The sequence below is a fragment of the Apiospora kogelbergensis genome (genome assembly GCF_038363985.1).
Source record: "Apiospora kogelbergensis strain CBS 113332 chromosome Unknown utg000006l_segment0_segment0, whole genome shotgun sequence".
Lineage (NCBI taxonomy): Eukaryota > Fungi > Ascomycota > Sordariomycetes > Amphisphaeriales > Apiosporaceae > Apiospora > Apiospora kogelbergensis.
The window spans coordinates 655436-677823 of NW_027117423.1; the positions used below are offsets into that span (position 1 = coordinate 655436).

Sequence of the window (22388 nt, forward strand, 5' to 3'; positions counted from 1 at the left end):
TGTGGGCCTCGTCATCTCACCACCACACCCCCTATGTAACCCTCCTAGCCTCCGAACAGTACATACTTACGAGGGTGGGAGCATGGGAACATGCATCGACCTTCGAACAAGCCCTTTACGGAATGGCAGTTTGCAAATTTCCGTTTCGACCCAAACCACACACACTAACTGCCCTAGCCTGCTCGGCATCCAATACGGCGGCCCATGCCCAAAGCTCAAGCCCGCCCGGGCTGGGTCGGTACGGTACTTTCTTTCTTCTCGAGCTGACGGAGCCAAGCCTGGCTCGTAAATTGATTGCATACACACTATGTACATCTCTACACGTACCATGTTATACCCTGGGCCTTACGGGTCTGCAGTCCCAAGTCAAGTCTTGAACCTGACCTGACCTGGACCCGCTCGCCATGGGTGTGCCCGCCCAAAAGCCTCATCGGGTTCACTGGTACATAATCCTTTGATTGTCCCAGTCCCGGCCTCGACCTTTCCACCTGCTTGCTTCTTGTCTTTCATTTGACGCTTCACGCTGAACCGGCATCCGTTGTTCATCCAACTCCTCCCCAACATTGCTATTGTTCAGCCTGCGAACGCTGCCTGCCCTACGACCCGAACTCGGCCGGAACAGTAGTGGAGAAAGAAACCCACACCCCTTGCTGGCACCTGAACCATATCAACAACACTGAACCTCGACATATACCATCGCTGTCAACAACTCGACTCCGGAAACAAGGCTGTCGTTTGTCTCTGCCCAAGCTCGCACGACGACCATACCCTCACCTCGCCTTTCTTTTTCTACTCTTCTCTTACCTGCCGTCCAACGCGGCACTCATTGGAGCTCCTCGCTATCATCGGCTCGTACTGTATCAGTCTAGATTTAGGCATTGCAGCTTGCTTAGTACCCATGATGAACCAGGGTTCAGAGGTGAACTATGAGATTCAACAGCTCAGGGAAGCATTGCGACAGAAGGAACTTCAGGCTCAGGCTGCGGTAGAAGCCGAATATAGAGCAAAGCAGGAGCTATGGCAGTATCAAAGTCAATTCCAGCAACCTCAGTCGTCAAGCCCAAGTAATCTTGATGTACCTTCCCCCGTCTGCAATGAGTTTCAGCTGTCTGGCGCGTCGCATATGGCACCGTCCTTTGATCAGGATGCTGCGACGTCGAGACGGAATTCGATCCCCCGCAACATCGGCCAGGGACAGGTTCATATGCCTGCCCAACATGTTGTCGTGCAGAACACCCCACGGTCATCTGTAAGAAAGATCAACTATTATTAGGAAAGACAAGTAGCCATCTGACATGAGATTACAGATACGACCCAACCAGGACCACCCAATGGTGAAACGTCCGAGAACCATGTCTCAGCAGGCCCCTCGGTCGCATCAGATGGACCGGTCGACTTCCAATCCGTCAACACGATCCGCCGGGGCCGGGCCTTTCGTCGGCGGCCCAATCACCCCGCCCCCAAAGCCCAGCGGGCCAACGATGATGGCAGCAAACAACAGTAACAACATGTTTGACTACACGGGTCAAGACGAATCTATCAACCACTACGCATCCTACAGCAATGGCATCCCGATAAATCGAGCATCTTCCCTGAGGAGACACCGATCTGACATGCCAACTGTCAACGAGTCCATCGTCATGGATCCCGGCGCTTACATCGCTATGCTGCCTGAAGAGGAGACCTACATGCCCTCATCCATAGTCACGCACGGTCAATTCGACATGGAATTTGCCCAGTACAATGCCGGCAACCACTCCGTCTGCGGGTCCATGACGTCGGCCCCTACCCTAGATACAGCAATGAGCCGAGACAACAGCTCATTCGGTAACCCATCCATCTCGCACGCCATGGACAGAGTCAACATACAATCTCAACAGAGCTTCAATGGTATGATGCCGCCGATGGAGAGCCCCCAGACTTCCCTCATGGGAAGCGGCGGCAACTCGCCTCTCGGAAAGCGGAACGCCCCCTGCGATGAAGACTTGCTTGCTGTCGGCTCGAATCTCGATGGGCAGTATTACTCTACTTCTGCCCCCATGGACACCCTCTTCGTCGCGCAAGACATGTCTCGGTCCGCCTCCAACACCAGCATGAGCAGCATCAGGTCGGCCTCCTCGCTAAGCGCCCGCGCCAAAGAAACGCTTTGCCAGCAAAATATGCGCAGCAAGAGCACGATGCTCAAGCCCAAACCCGCGTCGGAAATCAAGGCTGAGGCCCAACAGAACTCCAAGAAGGATGGCAAGACGGCTATCACCAAGGCCAAATACGTGCGACCCAAGCAGCCCAAGGTCTTCTGCAATGATTGCACTGAGCATCCGGAGGGCTTCCGCGGTGACCACGAGCTCCGACGTCATCGTGATGCCAAGCATCCTCAGCAGGGCGTCGTGCGCAAATGGATCTGCGTCGACCCTCACTCGGTTGGTCTCCCCATTGGCGTTCCTGTGGTCAACCCCCTCGATAAATGCAAGGCTTGCACCTCCAAGAAGAAGTATGGCGCTTACTACAACGCCGCGGCGCATCTGCGCCGAACTCACTTCAAGGAGAAGCCTTCGCGAGCCAAGAATAAGTCGGGCGGTGCCTCTCGCAGCGAAGAGGAGAAGCGCGGCGGCAAGGGTGGCGGCGACTGGCCGCCGATGCCGGAGCTCAAGAACTGGATGAAGGAGATCTACGTGCACCAAGACGAACTCGACGCCACCGAAGAGGAGGACGTTGACGACGAGGTCAGTCCCATTGTGGGTGGCGGCGCTTCTCTCCCACCCACGGAGGTCGAGTTTGCTAGCATGGGCTCGGTCCATCACGGATACGACAACAAGATGCCGGAACCGGTGTTGACAGAGATCGAGTACGACTTCAATACGGCACCAGAAACCATCAACATCAGCCCGGACAACTTGCCGATGTACGCGAGCCATATTCCCCTCTCGTCGGCCAACTTCACCTTCTCAGGCTCGCCAATGAGCCCGAACTTTGTGGCATACATGGCCGCGCAGAACCAGATGAATGGTCCGCCGCAATACGGCAGTGTCGTGTCCAGCAACGACACCGTCACCCCCATGACGGTCTTCAACGATGCCACCGACAACTTCGGCGACATGCACTTCGACATGGCATATCCACAGTAGTGGACCGAAACTTGGGACTTGAACTACCCGCACGATGACGCCCCCGTTTCACGTCTTTAAGCTACTTACTGTTTTCTTTATCTCGCCGCCGTCGGCTATCCGGAGGCTGTTTGCTCTTTCTCTCCGCTTCAGTTCATTCCTCACTTGAATCTGACTGTCAACCATACCCAATTGGACGCGAGGGAGCTACAAACGGCTCTACTAAGCCGCCGCCAATCATTTGCACCGCTTCCACGGTGTTTATCTTTCTGCTTTCTGCGTCCTGTTTCGCGCGCGTTGACAACTTCAAGTTTTGATTTAACTGCTCTTTCTGCTTGGTTTTGGTTTTCTTTGATTTTGTTTACCATGGGCAGGCGGGCGTGGTCTTTTTTTCCCGTGCGGATACGTTTTTTTCAACCACCACCGCTTTGGCCAAGAGGAAGAAGGCCAGATGCACCCAAGCAAAGCCCCTCGTCTGATGTTGACCGGGGGCCGCTCTCTCGTCTCGTCGCAAGACACGACGAGCAGATGTACCAAACACCAAACGTTATTTTTTATCGCTCTACCTCGTCGCTTCACGGCGACGAGGCATTTGCCCGGAAGAAGGGAAAGCAAGAGAAGGGAGTTGTAGAAAGGGAAACTTGGAAAGGCGACTCAAACACAAGCGGACAAAAGTGGGAAATGGCATAGGGAGCGGGGTTTCGGGTGCTGCATTAGCGATCTGGCGTTTTTCGGGCGTGGAAGATTTCTTATGGTGAAATTTTGCTTTCTTTCGCACCTTGCATACACGACGGGGTTTAAGGTGTTGTTTTGGGCGTTGCGACGGACACAGAGTCGCACGCGAGAGAGGGATTCGGTCACGGGGAATGGGAATGGGAATGGAATCGATCAGGGGAGAGACATGGGGGACTACACTTTATTGTATTAATCCCTTAATCAGCTGACAAAAGCCGGGGTACTCTCTCTCCGAGCCATCGCAGAGAGAGTTGCTAGCACATGGCGGTTGCCGTCCTCGAGGTTATCCTCGGGGGCGGCAACCGACGTGCTGCAATTAAGCATCGTCCACCTCAACTCGCCGCCGTCGACGCCCAGTAGGCACGACAGGCGTTGCAAGGGGGTGAGGCGTGCTTGCCAGCATCAGTCAGAAACAAATCAATCCCGTTCTTACTTCATCATTATCTTCGCGCTTCAAATCCTTGTGCTCTGGTCATCAATCCTATCTACTGCTCATTTCGGTTTATTAGGGCTGAGTGGGTGCTGCTGGCTAGCAAGGATGCGCCTAACAGCGGATGCGGGGGTGAGGTCACATACCTGGGGTTGCGACGGGACATACATAGTAACAACACCAACAATCACTTGCGCTGCCTTTTCTCTTGATATTGAATCGCAATAGTTCGAATGATTACATTGCCAGGTACGGAAGTTCACAGTGACTGTGACAGTAGGATTGATTTACAATTATCACACGCCAGGCATTTGCCGTTCAATCCGCCGACTAACCTCACCCAATCTGCTGCCCAATCTTGTTGGCACCCAAAATAGTGATCAGGCTGCGTCTCTCGCCATCGATCCAAGTCAATTACCCTTACATTCGACCTCACGTTCTCCAATGCCACCTTGCGATACTACCTGCCTCGATGCTGGCTCCCATCGGATGCGGGTTGGCTGCAGCAAGGGGGTCGACGCTTCGGACACGGTTCCTACTGGCCCTACTGCTCGCTGGGTTACTGATCAAAGTAACCCCCGTACCTCCATCCCCTTGCCTGCTGACACCACCACCATCCGGCTAACTATCCAACGCATGGCCCCCAATCGGATGGATGTCTCGTTGGGTCGAGGCAGCCAATGGGCACAGTTTGGGATGATGGTGATGATGTTCCGGAATGAAACGTGAAACACGAAAGGTGGGTGTTTCTTCAATGACACTTTACGACATGATACGTTCTAGCAGTGGTACGACGAGCTCCCTCGCTTACACATAACCCGTATTCCATCCACCCAACGCAGTCCTAGTCCAATGTCACTTTCAACATTCTCAGCCACGTGCAAGGTGTAATAATAATAGCAATATAAAGAAACTTCACCTACCATAATAGTATCCAAGTCGAATGCATTGCAACGCTGTGTCACTATTACCACCGCATTCCGTGCCCATCACGCTAGTTAGTGTTGGTAACCATTCGCCTATAATAAGCGTTCAACATGGTCTTTCCCCAACAGCACCGCATCACGCGGGATCTGACCACCGCGGTAGCCGTAGATATACCCAGACGACCCGATGGCGGATATAGGCCTTATTGCCCTCCCACCCCTTATCGGGTAGGCGACGGTGAGCCTCTGTCTTTTCCGTGAGTCTAAAGCCCAGATCTGGCCAGCGGCTGCGCGCCGTGCAATTGCACCGCGTCGTGGTCTCGGTTCGACCGCGCCTAGGCTGGGACTGGGTGACGAGGGTCCCAGGCCATGGCATGGCCGGGGAATCCGACGGACGGCTCGGTCGTGAAGCCGGTGATGGCTGCCTTGAGACGCGTTGAAACGGTGGGAGTAAATGAGGCGCGTGCAGTTGTCTCAACAGGCGGACTGCGCAACAGCTGCCCAGATCCGAACAACACCTTGTACCATGGGCTAGGGAGGCGAAGGAATTGTCTCGGTGCCTGGAGTCAATACCCTAAAGCTAACATCCTGTTCATCAGATGCCCCCGGTGTCGGGGGAAGAACTTGATCAAGAACGCCGCTGGGGTGCGCAGCACCTCGATGGCAAAGAGGTCCGCCTCCAGCACTCCTTCCCAAGACATGCTAGACCACAGAGACATGGATACTATCGGTCATGGGAGATCAGGGTTGTTGGTTTGATGCTGTGCTGTTTTGATTATCCGTCAAACCTCAACAACAGGAGGTGAATGGTTTCACCCCAAAGGGGAGTCTACAAAAAAGGTACCGCCCACGAGCTCACATGCCTGTATCTTGTTTCGACGGAAAAGCCACTCAAAAGAGAGGACGCCGTGTTCTGTTAGAGCATGGAGTTAGCATTCATTTTCACAGTGAGCTGGTGTACACTTCACCACAGTCAAGCGCTCCTATGATGGTAAAAGCAGTGGTTGCCAGGACGCCATGATCACGCAGTTGGTTAGATGCCTCGATAGCCGTAGCGCCTAGCAGCCAAATCCGTGTGGCATAAACTCGTGAGTATGTGTGATATTAAGTCGGGGAAATGATCAAATCCCGAGGGATAATTGTTGGTTCTATGCAGTTGGTCACAGCGGTCAACAGGGGATAAGAACGCCCAGAATATTTCACCCATGACATTTGCCTGACCGATATAACCAATCAGAACCAAGCATTAGCTCGGACGATAGCGAACAAGTTAGGGTGTCATGGACAGTCTGCATTTTCATTTGTAACAAGGTGGCATCCTTCTTGGGCTTACTTGAATTATTGGTAGTCCCTATGGTTACCCTCAGGTCGTCTCTCAAAAGGTATCAAAAAAGGAAGAGGAAAAGAGAAGTTAGCATCTCCTGGTTTCGATCCAGGGACCTCCGGGTTATGAGCCCGGCGCGCTTCCCCCTGCGCCAAGGTGCTTTACGTTGGCCGTTTGTCTCTTCTCGTCCTATGCTGGAATGTTGTATATAGAGGATCTTATTGCCCAGTGGCTGAAGAGGTGTGTGTGTTTGTTGGCCTCCCTTGTCAGATGACTCATATTAATTATCAAACTGACGCAGCAGAAAACACAAACTCCTGGAAATAGATCGTGTACTTTCCCCTACCATGTACTTTGGTACAACTCCGGAAACTACGCTCTCGAGAGTTGAGTTTTCCCTTGGAAACGTAGGTAAATGTTGGCTATGTTTTGCTATTGTCAACTATCACAATACTTGGTAGTTCGAATCGAATGTGCCTAAATCTGTTCCCTTTTCTGCGACACCGACGTCTATGGTTGCCATATCATCAAGGGTGTGGCCTCGTTGCCTTCACAGAGCGCGAGGCAGAAAGGCGACCAGCTCGCTCTGTCCCAAACCTTTCCCCTCCATCGGGCAGCGATTGACCTAGATCACCGTGCGACGACACACAAATGCCCACGATGATGTGGTGATAAACTCTGCTGGCTAATCCTTCCCTTCGTGAGTTGCTTTCTGTACATATTTCCAGACTCCTCGGCTACAGCTTCCCATCCCCTCTGACCGCTTCGTAACCCATGGTCACTCGAGTACCCCATAGCGTAACGTAGCTCTTCTCATTCTTTGGGTTCGAGCCGTGGGTGAAGCGTATCACGAGGCCAGATCTTGCGCAACTTGTGTCGAACCTCACGTGGTATTTGGACGTTCTAGAAGACTGAGACAGGCGCACAATGAAGATGGTACCAAATTCACCCGGCCGCCTTGAACATGACGCGATGGTGGCATGGTGTGCGGAATAGAGAACGGGTAAAATACGCGGTCGGTAATGAAGGGTGCAGGGCGCGAACTTCTAGGGCCTAAGTTGTATATAATGCCGTCTAAATCAGGTAACGAACACGTCGAGGATTGTGCCAGACTCATCCGTAAATCCAACATTGTTGATCAAAAGCATACGAAAGAACTTCACCAAGTAACCCATAACGAGTGCAAAGAGGCCCAAAGACTCATCTACAATGAGATTCCTCGTTCTGCTATTAATCCTTCATCTCGCCTCAGCGGCGCCCACTCAAGCCCCCAGCGACTTCACCATCGTCAACCTCTACGCCGAGGTCGTTCCACACTCTTCTTCCAGCCGGTACGAGCGCATATATATTTCATTCCTATCTTCACTCTTCTTGAGCTCTGCTTAGCAGTGTTAGATCAGGCCTGACCCGACATAAATCACTATCCCCTACTCTCACCTACCCCACCTGGTTCTCAACGAACTGGCGTCTCTAACAGAGCAATACCAGCTACTCCTTCGACCTAAGCACCGGCTCCAACTCCATCGCCACCTCGTGCGTCGCGACGCCCCAGACCGAGTCCAACGGGGAGCTGGTCAACGTGACGCGGACCCCCTGCGACGACGACCCGCGGTACACGTGGGCCTGGACCATTGTCACCACCACTGCCGGTTCCTCATCTGGATCGGAAGACAGGGAGCAAGACGCGACGACCAACGCGACGTGCAACATCGAGTACTGGTTCGTGGGCCCCCGCTACAGCCTCTACGCGGCGCACCACGTGCCCGCCGACCAGATCGTCTGGACGAACCTGCAGTCGCCGACGGGGACGGTGCAGGCGTACGCGGGGCCGGCGAACTTCACGGTGCCGGTCGAGAGTGTGTACTAGCTTTGGATGTCAACCCAGAAAGGAAGTCAGACATGGTTAGGGAAGCTGTTGGTGATGAAGGTGGTTGTGTGTCTTATGAGGGCATAAGCGTGAGAGGAGCCCGGCCACTCAGTCAACCATGCAGTTCAAGTTGCCTTGTTTTTCGTTCTGCAATTAATATCCATCATAGTATGTGTTAGCAAACAGTAGATACTTTCAATCCAGCTCGTCGTTATGAGAAATCTATTGTACATATCGCTGTAGACCACTATGCGAGAGACGACCAGTGCCCAATCCATCGATGCCAACCCGAATCCAAAGACACTCCATATAAACCATATCATACATACACCCGCGACCGCTTAGTGAGACTGTCAATCAAGACACCATCTCGATAGTGTTAGCCACCGCGTCCCGATCCGTCTCCACCCCCGGCACTTCCTCCTTGACATGCTCGATCTCCTCCATCTTCAGGTCCTCGCCAACCTCCCCATCCACCTTGGCACCCCGGAACGCCCTCCTCAGCTCGCACTTGCCCACGCTGCGCCCGCCCGCCCTGCACTCCGCGCAGTCCTTGCCGTGCCGGATGAGCAGCACGTGCAGCCCGTACTTGTCCTCGGCCGGCACGCGCGCGTCGAGGTGCGCCTGCGCCTGCTCGCGCCCGCACTTCTTCTTGGCGGGCAGCCAGCCCAGGAGGCCCGCGAGGCGGAACACGTGCGTGTCGACGGCGAAGCTCTCGCGGCGCAGGCAGAACAGCAGCACGCAGCTCGCCGTCTTGGGCCCGACGCCGCGGAACCCGAGCATCTCGGCCATGGCGTCCTCGTCCGACCGGTCGAACAGGTGGTCGAGCGAGTAGGCCCCGTACCGCGCGTGCGCCTCCTCCAGCACGCGCAGGATGGTGCGCGACTTGTTGGCCGCCAGCCCGCCGCTCTGGATCGTCTTCTCCAGCTTGGCCTGGCCGCCCGCGACGATGGCGTCCCACTTGTCGCTGCCGCCGTACTCGCGGTCCATGGCCAGCTTGGCGCGCGTGCTGTTGGCGTCGCTCGTGTTTTGGGGAAGCACCGTGCGCACCAGCGCGTCGAGCACCGAGGGCGCGTCGCCGCAGCCCGCGCGGTTCGACGGGGCTTTGGTCAGCGCCTCCGTCGGCCGCTTCTTCTCGCCGTGCAGGCCCACCAGGATGCGGTGCGCCAGCTTGCACTCGGCGGGCGTCGGGTGCGCGAAGTCGGGGAAGGGCGACGCGTTGGCGAATTGGGTGTAGGCCTTCAGCTTCCGGGCTTGCAGCTCGGCGGCTTTCTCGTCCTGAGATTTCTTGGGCGTGGAAGACGACGAGGTTTTGGCCTTCTTCTTGCTGGGGCTGGGGCTGGGGCTGGCGGGCAGCTCGTCAACCGAGGACACAGCTTCATCCTCTTCCTCTTTCACCTCTTTCTTGACGCGCTTATGTCCCCGACTGTCAGGTGTGGCAGATGCAGGTGCTATGCGCTTTGCGACTCCTGTCGGACTTTCCAATTCCTCGGGTTTCACTTTCACATCATCCTCCTCTTCTTTCTGTGCTGATTGTTTGCTGGAGTGTCTCCCACTTCGTCGCAACGGCACTGATGCCGTCGCCGTGCTAGCTGTAGCTCTAGCCATGGCCTGCGTGTATCGTCCAAGCGCTGGGAAAGGTACAATGCGTCGTCTCACGGTCAAGGCAACTCGATTCATTCAATTGTCGGAATGTATTGAGGACGAAAGTTGATAGAAAACCGAATGAGTATTGGGCATCTCCCTCGACAGGCGAAGAGCTGAATGTCGGGAAATTGAAGTGGTGATGTCACTAGATCTGAGGCCAAATCGGTCCCTGCGTTAGCGTGGGAGAGATCGACTGACACCCGGGGACAGAACATTCGGGGGCAACTTCTCAGCCCCAAACCGCGAGATACGGATTTCTGGATTTCTGAGTGGAATGCCCTGACTCACGTCACGGCTCTTCCCGGCCAATAACCTACAGACGCTCAATATGAAGCCTTGTCTTGCATTATGCATGGGTTTATTTACCTCTACCAAGTCCATTGGACCCTAGGTTCTCTTTATTGTCCCTTTGTGTGCGAAGCAGCGACTCGCTTGCGGCCAGGCGCACATCACAATAGGCCAACTGACAACAGACATGATGCACCGTCTAATACACGGCCAAAAAGATGTATAGAATGGTATTTCTACTTCTAGGTGTGCATACCTATCTTGCACTCTTGATCTAGAGTAAACCTCGTCTGTTCCTTTTATCGGATGCCAATCTTGCTTCACATCTGCAATCGTTGTTTTTCCCCTGTAAGAAAAGGCCTGAGGACCCCGCTAAAACCAACAACGCCCAATTGTGAACAGTGTCATACCCCAAACCAGAAAAAAAAATGAAATAATGCTTGCTTCTGCGATAACACGCTTTGATGCGACCGGCCATGCTTGCGCAAGTCCTTGTAAATTTGCAACCCGTAAACACGCCGTCGTCCCGGCTCAATTATCTACCGCCTTGTCTGCGGAGCTTGTCCACTACTTCATCGAATGTACAGATGAGAACAAATTCATCTTCGCACTTCCTTAAGATGTGTTCTTCTTGCTTCCCATACGTCCGAGCCCCAGCCACTTCGACCGTCTGCTGGCACTCTGCGGTGTATTCGGCAAAACGTCCGAGCCGGATGTCGTAGGAGTACGAGCGAATTCCTCCGCCTCTTCTCGAAGCTGTGTCGCAAAACCCGGGGCGCCAGAAGCATCGCCGTACACGCGGATGGGTGCAGGTGGTGCTCGGTTTCGCTGAATTGGCGGCGGGGGTGGCACTCGTCAGGTCATCATTCACCGCATCGGGCGGCCGGGACGCCCATGGCCGCGCTGCTGGCGGCGGCACACTCATCCTTCCTGGTGGCTTTGCATGCCGAGGCTCAGCTTGTTGCTGTGCATTATTGTCCTCGACCGCGCCGCGTCGGAAGAGTCCATTGAGTCCATTAAACCCTCTAGATCTTGTCGCCTGTCCTGCGATCGGTGGATATTGGTTCCGCTTTCCTGCGGGCATGGCACCAGCTTGACCCTGTTGCGTTGGCGGCTGCTGCTGCCGGGGTGCAGGCACCGAGGAACCAATGCTGTTGCTTCTCATTCGACTCGCGGAGTTACCAAAGCTGTTGTTTCTCTGCACAGGATTCTTTCTAAGTTTCCCTGCCGAAGGTGACATGGCATTGGTGCTCAAACTCATACTGCCTGTGCGAGCATGCAGGCTTGATCTCCGATCGGGGGCGTGATACCACCTTCCAGCTCGCTGGGCGCCGGTGCCTCGAATGATCTCTCGTCAGATTGACCCATTGATGGTGGCAGCACATCATGAGTTTCCCGTTTCAGTCCCGAAGCAGGCGAGCCGAGAACTCCGCTCCTCTCCATGGCTCCGAAAAGAGCTTCTGCCTTCCACCCAGCCTCGGGAAAGTTGAATAGATCCGGCGTGGGCTTTTCCGACTTACGCCGGTGAGGTGGTAAACGAAGGTTTCCATCATGAACCTTGGAACCCTCACGCATCCAGTAGTCAAAGTTGCTGTCGTCATCCTCGGAGAACGCATCTGCGCCGCCATCCGAATCGTCTGAGTCCGACGCCCAACTGTCCGCTCTAGTCAGCGATGAGGCGGTTTCACATGCCGAATGTGGCCGGGGCGGCAATAAGTGTCCGTACTGGCTGTAGTTCGTAATAGGGCTGGGGTTGAACTGCTGCGAAGGCGCTTGCCTGCGACTGGTGAAAGCGGAAGTAGAAGCGGTCTGAGACGTCTGCGAAGCTGCATTCCCTCGACCGTCAAGTGAAGATTCGAGCGAGTATTGACCTGACGAGACTTTGGAGCTCTCGTCAAACTGACTAGTCTGCGGCGTGCTTCGATGGTCATACGACAGATTGTCATTCGAATTGTGATATCGACGAAGGGTGTTGGTTGACACTGTATCTGGAGTTGGAGGCAGGGCTTGGGCCGCCGCTAAGTCTTTATCAGTCGGCGTCGATGTCTTCACTCTTCGCAGTGCTTCCCTCTTCTCCTGCTTCGTCTTAACGTGGGAAGCAGCTGCCGAGTGTCGGGCGGGTGAGGACATCTTGATGCTGTTGCTACTCCCCCGGCTCGCGATGGATGGTATTCGGATCTCACCAGAGGCTAATCTCGATTCCAGTCTTTCCAATTGTTGGAGTGGAGATGGCATATCGACCGAAGCACCAAGCGACTGAGGTGGTAAGGAGAAGCCGGCACCGCTCTTGAAAGTCCCATTACCTGTCCTCGATGCACTGCCGTCTTTTTGGCATTCCCAGCTCGGCTGCCTTTCCGGCACGGGCAACTCGTCGACCTTATCGTCGGGGAAGTCCAGCGGATGGGATAGTTCGTCGGCGGGGACCTTATCCTTGCCGCCGTAGACACTCATGAACGAGCTTTCACTCAGCACACTGAGGCTGGGGCTAGTAACTCGGGCAAACTCGCTGGTGTCAACGCTGGACTGTGATACCTTGCGCAAGTGGAAGATGCTGCTCTTGTCGTTGAGAATGACATTTCGCAAGTTTTCCGTATGCGCGCTGCGTTCAGACATGAAGCTGGGCATCCGGTCCAAGACCTTATCGTCGTCAACGAGAAGCGTGCCAGGGAATCGCTGAGCCTTTGGTGTGGAGGCTGCTGGTTCGTCGAGCTCAGACTCGTCGTTGCGCGAGTGTCGGTATGTCCCGTCTGCCTCTACCTGCCGTACCATTTCTCGCTCCAGCAGGAGCTCCCCTACTCTGTCCTCCAAGCCCATGATGAGGGCAATAGCCTCCTTAAGGGCTATGTCGCGCTTCTCTAGCTCAGACCACACACTCTCGTTGAGCTCCATAAGTTCGGCTTGATCCCTCTCCAACGTGGCATTCCTTTGCTCCAACGCAGTTTGCCGCTCCCGTCTGTGGTACAGCTCGACCTTCAAGTCGAAGTTCTGTTTGTGTAAAGTCGATAATGTCTGCAGGGACGGATTGTTAGCATCGTGGACACCAGCAACTGACACCAGCCAAGAGGCAGAGAACTGGGCATTCGTACCTTTTCCATCTCTTTCGATCCATATCCCTTCTGACTGTCAGCCTCGTCGCCGCTAGCAGATCGAGGCCGGCGTCCCATAGCTGTATTTATCCTCAAAGGCGAGGTGCTGCTGACATCGTCATCCCGGAATCCAGCCGTCGGTGTGTTGCGGCCCGCGCTCGCTCTCGGGCTGTTTCTTTCACCATCTCGCCTTTCCTGCTGCAGCCTTTCCTGTAGATAGCTGGAGATGGCTGGGATCCTGTTTGGTTGCACGTCATCGCTCATTTCTCTTGTCAGGCGCGAAGGCGGCCCGGTGTTTGACGTGCTGATGCTACTGCTCGCGCATCGACTATGGTGATGCCTGTGTACTGGATGAGTGAACAAAGGTTGCCTAGAAGAGGAGGGTTGAGAAACGGATGTGTTGGTGCTCCTCAAGGTACCCTGCGTGTTCGACGAATGGCTGGTAGCGATGCTCGAACTTGAAAAGGCCCGGGGATGTGAAGAATGACGGGAGCTTCTCAGCTCCCTCGGACAGGTACTCCCATCCATTATGAATCAAACAGGCAAGAACGTATAACCAAGCACCCACTGGGCAATGAAACCAAGAAAAGTGCTTTGACAGGCTTGGAGCGGCACCTGCATCTAGCAAACACGCCGGGGGGCTAGAAAGAGGCGCTAGCGGGACTGGTATTGGCTGGGAAGTGATTCGGCAAGCTGCAGGGGCAAAGAAACTGGTCGGGGTATCGCTTGAAACGACCTGAGAAGTGACGAAAGACCCTGTGCAATAGGGAACCTTTGCGACCAACAAAGAGCAAAGAGAGTGACGTTGCTAGGGGTTAGAAATACGCCGTTACGTTAGCCGTTCAATATAAACTGGCTGTGGCGCGAACTACCACTCAAGGTTTTCCGAATAAAGACGTTGCCTGGGCACCTATATCAACGGCTGATATGACTGTGCGATGAACGGGGTCCGCGATTGCAGCCCAATCAATGACTACTAGCGAGTAGAATTGCGGTACAGTAAGACCGCTCGTCGCATACGCTTGCGGCCAGGGAAAACCCACGTGCTACAACCTCCAAGCTTCGCTACAAATATTGAAAGCTAGGTTCTGCCACAAGAACAGAGGCCGAGGCTGTCTTGGAGTAATCAATGACTTCTCGATTGGGGGAAGGCTTGTCGAGGGTAGATGAGTAGGCAGATAAAGAAAATGCAAGACAGCCAAGCTGTTTGATTTGAAAGTAATGTAATGAGCTGGAGTCGGGATGTCTCTCCGATGTATTGTATGTCTCGCAAAGACGGGACGGTTGCGATTGGCTCGTTAGATGCAAGACCTAATGGGAATGGCGTCGAGAGGCTAGCTGTAGGATGAGCGTCCCTGCGCGATGTGGGAGTACCGAAGAAAAGAGCGAAAAGACGAATACCGCTCACGTATGGGCAGTCAGTATTTTCCACCGAGTGATAGGCAATCCGACGATAAGTACGTGCAAGTTCCAGTCTCGATTGCGAACCCGAAGTGATAACATATAACAACGAGAACGGAACAACGGGAGTAAGTTTTTGTCAACAAAAACAACAAGTAGTAAAAGAGAGTCCTGGGCGACAACGCGGAGGATCGTGTTGTGTGGTAGAAGTAAGGCCTACATCCCAAGATTGTAGTGGTAGCAAGTACAGAGTAGCGGTAGAAGGGTCTCTAGGAAGAACAGCTTGAGCTCGGGTCCAAGGTGGATTGAGGGTAGAGTGGGTAATCGAGAGAGGGCGACGTCGTAAGTCGAGGGAAAGCAGGCCAAGGCAATTGCAAATGTGCTGAAGCTGGTGCATCACTCCCCTGCAGCAGGTTGCATGGTGAGAACCTTGTCCGTTAGTGGTGGCAGTTGGCCACCTCGGACTACCACCACACTGAGGTAGGCCAGTCGCAAGTCGTAGATGACCTATCCCAGTTTGCATCAGACGTAGCTGATGGAAACGAGCGGGTCTCCCCATTCAAGACTCCATCGTTGCTTGCCTCGTTTGGATTGACGATTGCGTCGCCCTGCATTTTCACGAAAGACTGCGCATGTGCTGAGATATTAGCGCGCCGAGTTGGTGCCCAGTTGCCGCTTCCAGAGAGCCAGAACCAGGAACAGGACTTGGGAAATGGCGGGGTTCAGGCGGTTTCTAGGCTTACTCTACGGCCAGGACCGAAGAAAACACTTGGGATGCATGTTTCGACAGACATACCATAACGTGTGTACTATCAATAGATATATTTATATTTAACTTATATCTGTAGCAACGTGGAATTTGCCCATGAATCATTGCCTGGTCAATCAATCGCACGTTTGATATCGCCTCGGTAAATCTGCTTGATTCTGACAGCATCTTGGCAACGCAAGTTTACTATGCCAACCTAGCCCAAGCTGCCAAGGCTTGCTTCCCTTCTTTCTCGTGCCTGATCGGCGGATTCAATGTTGCCCAGATGTACATTGGACAGTTAACTGCCGCTGACACAGGTCTTGACGTTTCAATGATTGCGGCTTCGTTGAACATCACCATCATCATCGGGTACGAATGTGATTTGATTGTGACGGGCATTCGAGCATTCGGCGGTGCTCAAGCCGGCAGACCAATGGATGAGTGCTACCACACTCTTGTGACGAACAGGGGAGCTGCAGAGCTTAAGCAAGGTGCCAGGGTTCAGTTCTGAGCCGCCTAGCCGTAACCAGCTGTAGCTCACCGGGCGGGACCTGGAACTAGGGGCTTTTTGAACCTCTCGTCAGCCCAGGTTTTAGCTTCCACAACGCTGGAAAGGGCCATGGTTGGCCGTCACACCCTGAAGCTGCTTCCTTCGACACCTGAACAGGTGTGACAGGAAAAAGAAATCAGGAACGCCGGGGGTCGCGGTCAACTCTTCCTCCCCCTCTCCATCGTCACCCTTCGAACCCTGCTCCCGTCTAGTCTCGTGTCGCGCGACTCGCGATTCTGCTACTGGACACGCGACGTGATTTCGTTTTCAATTGGATGCAACCAAAGGTCCAGATAAAGACATCGACGCGAAGTTAGGTGATAACCGACATTTGGAAAGCCCATTACAAGTGCCATACAATTCCCGTAATTTGCTGTTGCTGATTTGTAAGTATCCCTTAATACTCTTGGGCTTCTTGTGGCGTTCAATGCCAGGATCTAAACCCTGAAGGACGAGCCGTCGATGACCAAATATGTGTTGTTCTTTTTGATAAAATTAGACACGCATCTTCAATCTCGAGACGAGACGTGGATCGCCCCTCTCCGGTCGCTAATCGCGTGGCCTCCATTTTTACCAAAGTGCTTGCATGAGGGCCTCCTGGAGGGCCCTCCTAGAAACTAAGAAATCCCCGAACGCAGTCCATTTCTTCTGCTGAACTGTCCAAAGAAACATCCGGGGTCCTCCTTTCTAGCCGCATGTTTTAGCGCAGCCTGGAGCGCCCGCGCTCGTGCTAATTAGAATTAATCCTCGTAGCATCTTCCTTCGCCCAGTGCCCAGAGCAGCAGAAGCCTAGCTGGACATGAACCAAACCGGCTACTCTCAGTCCGTTCAGTCTCGCTCGCAGAAACATAGAAAGAGAGAGAGATGGCACTATCGGAGATGCGATTCATTACGTGAAGGTGGTAGTGCTTCGTATCCAGTCCCAATATGCCAATGGTACACTATATGTGGGCACTCGGGGTAATTCCAAGAAGATCATCAATCCGCCGATCCAGGTGCCAGAAATAGGATATTTCTGGTCTGGTCTGTGTGAAATCTGCCCACAGCAACAGCCACGCGAACCACGAGCCAATGAGCACAGAACTCATCAACATCCGCCCGGCCAAGAGACGGAGTAGAGTTCAGATTGTGTATTGCCACAATTGCTACGACAACAACTTCGTGCGTGCTCGAGACTTTTCAGGAATCCCGCGCCATTGTGCTATCAACGTCGCGGGCCAAGATTGTGCATTAGTGAGCAGGCCGGCCGCCCGTTTCAGCGGCCGATCCCGCGAATGGACCATAAAGCATTTTTCTTCTTCGCCCCCCTCCTTATCTCGAACCATCGGTTGAGTCTAGTGTAAGACGGATGGAACGGCCAAGAGGACACGGGAAGAAAGCAGCATGCGGTCAGATACACGGGAAGAAAGCGGCATGCGGTCAGATACACGATAGGAGACGGCTAGGGTCGCTGAGACTTGATGCAGCTTGGTGCGACACAAACGCCATCAATGAAGCTATCATGTAACATGCATAGCTATTCCTCTATCAGCCATTGGGGTATCTTACTCACATCCATTCGGGCTTTATCTCCCCGGCATTTTAGCCACCACGGAAAGCGGAGAAGAGGGTGGAAGCAGCTCTGGGCTTATTCTGCACATCGGTTAAATGGGGGATCCCGTTCTGGAGCCGGGCCAATACGGAAGGACTGGGCGAGTGGCGACTCTCATTCGGCGCCGTCCACCGAATGAGAGCTGTGCCGGCGCCCACTATTGCCTTATCTCTCTCAATTCCCCGCGGCCCCCGCAGGCGATCAGGACCGTGTATGCGTGTAGTAGTGTCTTCGGCGGTTACCTGCAGCATCGAACAAACATCTGATTTATGACGGGCCACCACCCCTCCAACTATTGCATATCCCCAATCTCTTGGAGAAAGTTGTCTCTTGGCCTGCATCTCATTTGGGCATCCACACCTGCGACCTGCTTGCGACCTGGACGCCCGAGAAGGAAACATACGTGTAAGTATTCAGGATGACCGAGATGCGGTGCAGTTCAGTGCAGCTCTATCAACTCGTCCTACGTGTCAAGTCTGACCATGCATACATATATGTACGTTCCTCATTGGCTTCTGGTCAGCTTGCTGTCTCGGATGCTAGTCCCTCTCCAACATCGGCAAGTCTTCACACTTTCCCCTACATGTCCTCAAACAGGCAGCTCGACGATTGCATCGACTTGACCGTATTGGCCTCGAGGTTGCGATTCTTCTGACTCCGTATTTTACGGTTCCTCTATCTTCGACGAGTGGGGACTTTGTCCAGCCAGTTTCCAAGGACATGCGAGATCTGGTTGGCGGAGAGGAACGCCCCTGATTGGCTTCCATGATCATCAAATGATTCGACGAGGCTGCAAGGCTTTGGTCCCTACTACAAGCTACGAATGAAGGGTTGTGTATTCAATTATGGACACCACTGGTGATCATGGGACCAATCCAAGTGAATACCCTAGTCAAGCTTTTACTCCCAGATAATGCTCTCTTGGGCATGTCATGTACCACATCTACTGCAGCTTGTGATACTGTGGCGTACATCGACCACCCTCCCCAACCGGTCTGCTCTCACTGATTGTTCAAGATCCTTTGCAAGCTCATCGCTCGGCGGGGTCTGCCTTCCACCTTCATACTGCGTAGAAAGTCGTCGTCACCTTCTCAGATCGATCATGAGTTATCTTTGTCAGCATCATCTGTAGAATCTAGGGAAAGCCTTTGGGGGCACTGATCAGCTCGATTTACGGTACACTAAGTTCAGAGGCAAAGAAGACTCGGTCTCTAAGCAGGTCGTTCATAATGATATACTATTGCCCGTCTAATCTTGCGATAATACTAGGGTGGTTATTTAATAGTTTGGTCGTGATGGGGACGCTTAACATAGTATGAGGAAATACGATCTGGAGCATGGAAGGAACAACTTTTGCCTTTTTCTCTCGGGGGGCTAGTCCGGAGCCATTTCGGGGGAGGCGACAACCAAGTGAAGAACAAGATGCGAAGTTCGTTGAAATATTAAGGGGTCAAGCCTCAAGGTTCCCCCGTGCCATTTTAGCATGTATAATGCCCCACGAAATTCTACACCACCCCTGAGCCCCTGACAACGCGACATCAAAGTCCCAATCCGGCACCCGCATCGCATTGGAGGAAGGCGAGTTGCGAGTGGTCAGCGCCACCCAGTTCCCGCTGATGGGACGGATGTCGAGCCGCAACGCCAGCAGCGCCGCCAGCATCGACATCTCAGTCGTGGCGGAGTGGCGCCCGGGGCACAACGTCGTGCCGCCGCCAAAGCCGTGGAAGGCGACCGGAATGACGCGCTGGCCGCCGTTCGAGTCGCACAGGAAGCGCCGGTGGCGGAAGACGCCCACGTCGTCATCCCAGACCTCTCGATCCGTGTGCTGGGCGTGTGCCGGCATCAGGATGGTGCTGCCCTTCTTGAGGAGCATCTTCCGGCTGAGTCGGTGGTTCTCTATGACGATGCGGCTGGCCGCATTGGACTTTTGGACGCGCATCGTCTCCTTCATAGTGGAGAGTAAGACGGGGCAAGACGACGTGACGAAATTGAGGTCGATGGTGCAGGTTCATCCCCTGGGTCCTCTTTGGCCCCGTCCAGCAACCCCGATTGGACGTCGGCGAGGACGACAGAATCGGAGAAGATGTGGTACGCCACCCAAAAGGCCGCCGGGAGAGTATTGGTCAGGATCACCTGGTTTCCCTAATCTCGATCCGCGCAGTCTCTTTGGGGGGTTTGGAATTCGTCGTTGATCTTGGCCCGCGTCTTGAACAACTTGGAGCCTTGCTTGTACGAACCTTCGTCGAAATACCGTTCCCAGCCCTTCATCATGTACTCTGGTCTTGGTGGCAAACATCATGGGTCAAAGATAGAGGACAAATACCATCTATACCTGTTCTAATAATATATTATAAAATCTCCTCTCTTTTCCTGATCCGAAAGCGGAGGTCATTTGTTGTTTCCTGGATGCCTAGCCCGGACCGCCAATTGTCAAACACCAAAGACCCAGTGAGGAACTCGATATCAAACTCGTGAGCCAGAAGGGCACAAGTGTAAAGTATGGACGCCTTGGCCATATGCCTGCCTGGGCAAATGGAGAACCCTCCACCGTAAGGGAACCACGACGCTTCGAGACCGTCCATCGAGAAAAACGGTCTTTCCTCTGTAGCAGCGTCGGCGCTTCGCCGCCTGCGGTTGTGATCCTGGGCCTCGCGGATGGCCGGGTTGATGGGACCGCTCGCGGGATCCTGCGGGTCTATCAGGAAGCGATCGGCCCAGAATGCGTCGACGGGATACCGGCCGTCGCGAGTGTTCCAGACGTCGGGGTCCCGGTGGGATATGCTAGAATTGAGTAGGCCGATTGAGTTCCGCGGCAGTCTCCACCGCCCCAGGGGAACGTCGGTGTGAGGCGAGCTCACCATGATGTATATCTTGTTGTAGAGGCGCAAGGTCTCGGCGTAGATGGACTGCAGCAGGGGGATCTGGAGGATTGACTGCAGGTCAACTTCGCGGATGCTTTTTTCCCGACTACATCCGTCAATTCGCCTCGCACGCGCTGCAGGAGTGAGGGATCTTTGAAAATATGCCACGCCGCTAGTAAAGTTGCAGGACTGGTATTGGCAACGAGCCTGGAAGATTGTTAGCTTTGAATACAGGCGATACGCTGACATGACCGCTTGATATTAATAGCGGGTTGCCCTTACCCGAAACATAAACCAAGATCTAAGGCGACGATGGCGTCTACATCGTGGCCACCAGCGTTTTTGAACACGCTACGACGGTTCCTAATGAACTGGGAGCCCCAAAATGGGTCTCCATCCCCGTCGTCATAAATGCTAGACTCTTCAAAATGACTGCTCGCGTACTCTTGCCACTTTCTGATCTGAGATGCCAGCCGCTTTCGCACCCGGTGAGGTCGGGGCATGATGAAGGACGGTATTCCTCGAACTAGCCATGGAATGTTGGCGTCGAACTCGAACAGGTCATCAGTAAAGCCAGGATTGAGCCGCAGGATCGCGGGCCCGAATATGGACTCAATGAGAGGCTCAGCGATCATGGGTCGAATAACGCGCCGGAAGCTTCCCAATTCGGTCCACTCGTCGCCAGCCAACGGCCCCAGGTCGCCATCAACGTGCATCTCGAGCGCGCGCTTGAATCGCTGTAGCAACGGCTTGAGTCCCGAACCTGAGAGGGCTCGGAGGAACTCCTGGTGGCTGAGGTAGTCTACGCGCTTCTTAGGCGGCATGGGGGTGCTTGCCGGGTGGGGTTTCCGGTACGGCCCGGAGATGTCTGCCCGATAGATTTCGATTGTTGGTTCTGGCACGCCGAGAAAGAACTTAAATATGTACGTCGATACGCTGATGGGGCTTTGGAGGCTCTTGGCTTTCCAGATGTTCCTGATAGTCTCCCTGTCCTGGAAAAGATAGACACTTTGTCCAGGAACCGAAACTCTGGCCGCCGCCCAATCACCTTTGTAAGATCTTGGAATAATGTTAGTCGTATCTTTGAAGCATGAGAGCCGTTTATGAACCCACGTAACACGCCGGAATAACCCCTCATTGTCCAAAAGGAAGTGGAGGAAATTCCCGATAAAGGGGATGAGCGACGGATATAAAGGCGGAACCTGGGCCTCAGCTTTGCTCCAATGCGTCCAATGATATCTGATAACGGAAGCAATATAATAAAAGAGAAAGAATGTGAGTACAATTTGTGTGTAGAGAGTGAGTGTTTGATAACAGTGTCGTTGGGCTACTGAAGGGGCCAGCCATTGCAACGAGTCCATGAGGCTTTGCTGGACCGGCTGGAATGGGTACATCATGCTGATATCCAGAATCTACAAGTAATTAGGAATGTCCCATTCATGGCTAACCATGGCTAGGATGGTTCTACCTGTGTCAGCCATTTGTCTTCATATTTCTATCCAACACGTAGGAGTGTCCCCCAACTTGCGTTATTAGCAGCAAGGCGGGGAGCACACGGCATATCAGCTGAAAGATGCAATGCCGAGGCTATGCGCCTATCTACCAAACTATACGCTTAATTTTTAGGTTATGATTCGCTCCTAGGCAGCTTCTGTAAAGCTTTAAGATTTGGGGGCTGAGACGGGCTACCCAATTCGGCAACGGTCACTCGTTAGTTCCTAGCATCCTGAGCAATGAAAGCCCGCCGGGTATGAGGATTGGGATGCCATACAAGCTCATGATGTGTAGACCACGGAGATAAATGTAGATTAGATTAGCGGAAGGAAA

General features: G+C 53.8%; 7 protein-coding genes across 7 annotated transcripts; 2 read left to right on the forward strand and 5 right to left on the reverse strand.

Annotated features, from left to right (window-relative positions):
• Positions 1–901: 901 nt before the first annotated feature.
• On the forward strand, positions 902–3125 carry PG998_009015 (uncharacterized protein; the record flags this gene model as incomplete). The annotated part of the gene is made up of 2 exons (XM_066875831.1): positions 902–1249; positions 1308–3125. 2 exons carry the CDS (start codon positions 902–904, stop codon positions 3123–3125), a joined length of 2166 nt encoding a protein of 721 aa, XP_066727987.1.
• A 2405-nt stretch (positions 3126–5530) lies between these two features.
• On the reverse strand, positions 5531–5914 carry PG998_009016 (uncharacterized protein; the record flags this gene model as incomplete). The annotated part of the gene is made up of 2 exons (XM_066875832.1): positions 5531–5726; positions 5781–5914. The coding sequence occupies 2 exons, from the start codon at positions 5912–5914 to the stop codon at positions 5531–5533; spliced, it is 330 nt and encodes a 109-aa protein (XP_066727988.1).
• A 1814-nt stretch (positions 5915–7728) lies between these two features.
• On the forward strand, positions 7729–8386 carry PG998_009017 (uncharacterized protein; the record flags this gene model as incomplete). The annotated part of the gene is made up of 2 exons (XM_066875833.1): positions 7729–7850; positions 8008–8386. The coding sequence occupies 2 exons, from the start codon at positions 7729–7731 to the stop codon at positions 8384–8386; spliced, it is 501 nt and encodes a 166-aa protein (XP_066727989.1).
• A 357-nt stretch (positions 8387–8743) lies between these two features.
• Positions 8744–9994, reverse strand: PG998_009018 (uncharacterized protein; the record flags this gene model as incomplete). The annotated part of the gene is made up of 1 exon (XM_066875834.1): positions 8744–9994. The coding sequence occupies one exon, from the start codon at positions 9992–9994 to the stop codon at positions 8744–8746; it is 1251 nt and encodes a 416-aa protein (XP_066727990.1).
• Positions 9995–10856: 862 nt separating this feature from the next.
• PG998_009019 (uncharacterized protein) lies at positions 10857–13671 on the reverse strand (the record flags this gene model as incomplete). Its single annotated transcript, XM_066875835.1, has 3 exons — positions 10857–11519; positions 11585–13306; positions 13408–13671. The coding sequence occupies 3 exons, from the start codon at positions 13669–13671 to the stop codon at positions 10857–10859; spliced, it is 2649 nt and encodes an 882-aa protein (XP_066727991.1).
• A 5479-nt stretch (positions 13672–19150) lies between these two features.
• PG998_009020 (cytochrome P450 oxidoreductase) lies at positions 19151–19651 on the reverse strand (the record flags this gene model as incomplete). The annotated part of the gene is made up of 1 exon (XM_066875836.1): positions 19151–19651. One exon carries the CDS (start codon positions 19649–19651, stop codon positions 19151–19153), a length of 501 nt encoding a protein of 166 aa, XP_066727992.1.
• A 397-nt stretch (positions 19652–20048) lies between these two features.
• PG998_009021 (Pfs- NACHT and Ankyrin domain protein) lies at positions 20049–21958 on the reverse strand (the record flags this gene model as incomplete). The annotated part of the gene is made up of 4 exons (XM_066875837.1): positions 20049–20621; positions 20672–20768; positions 20844–21620; positions 21675–21958. 4 exons carry the CDS (start codon positions 21956–21958, stop codon positions 20049–20051), a joined length of 1731 nt encoding a protein of 576 aa, XP_066727993.1.
• Positions 21959–22388: the final 430 nt, after the last annotated feature.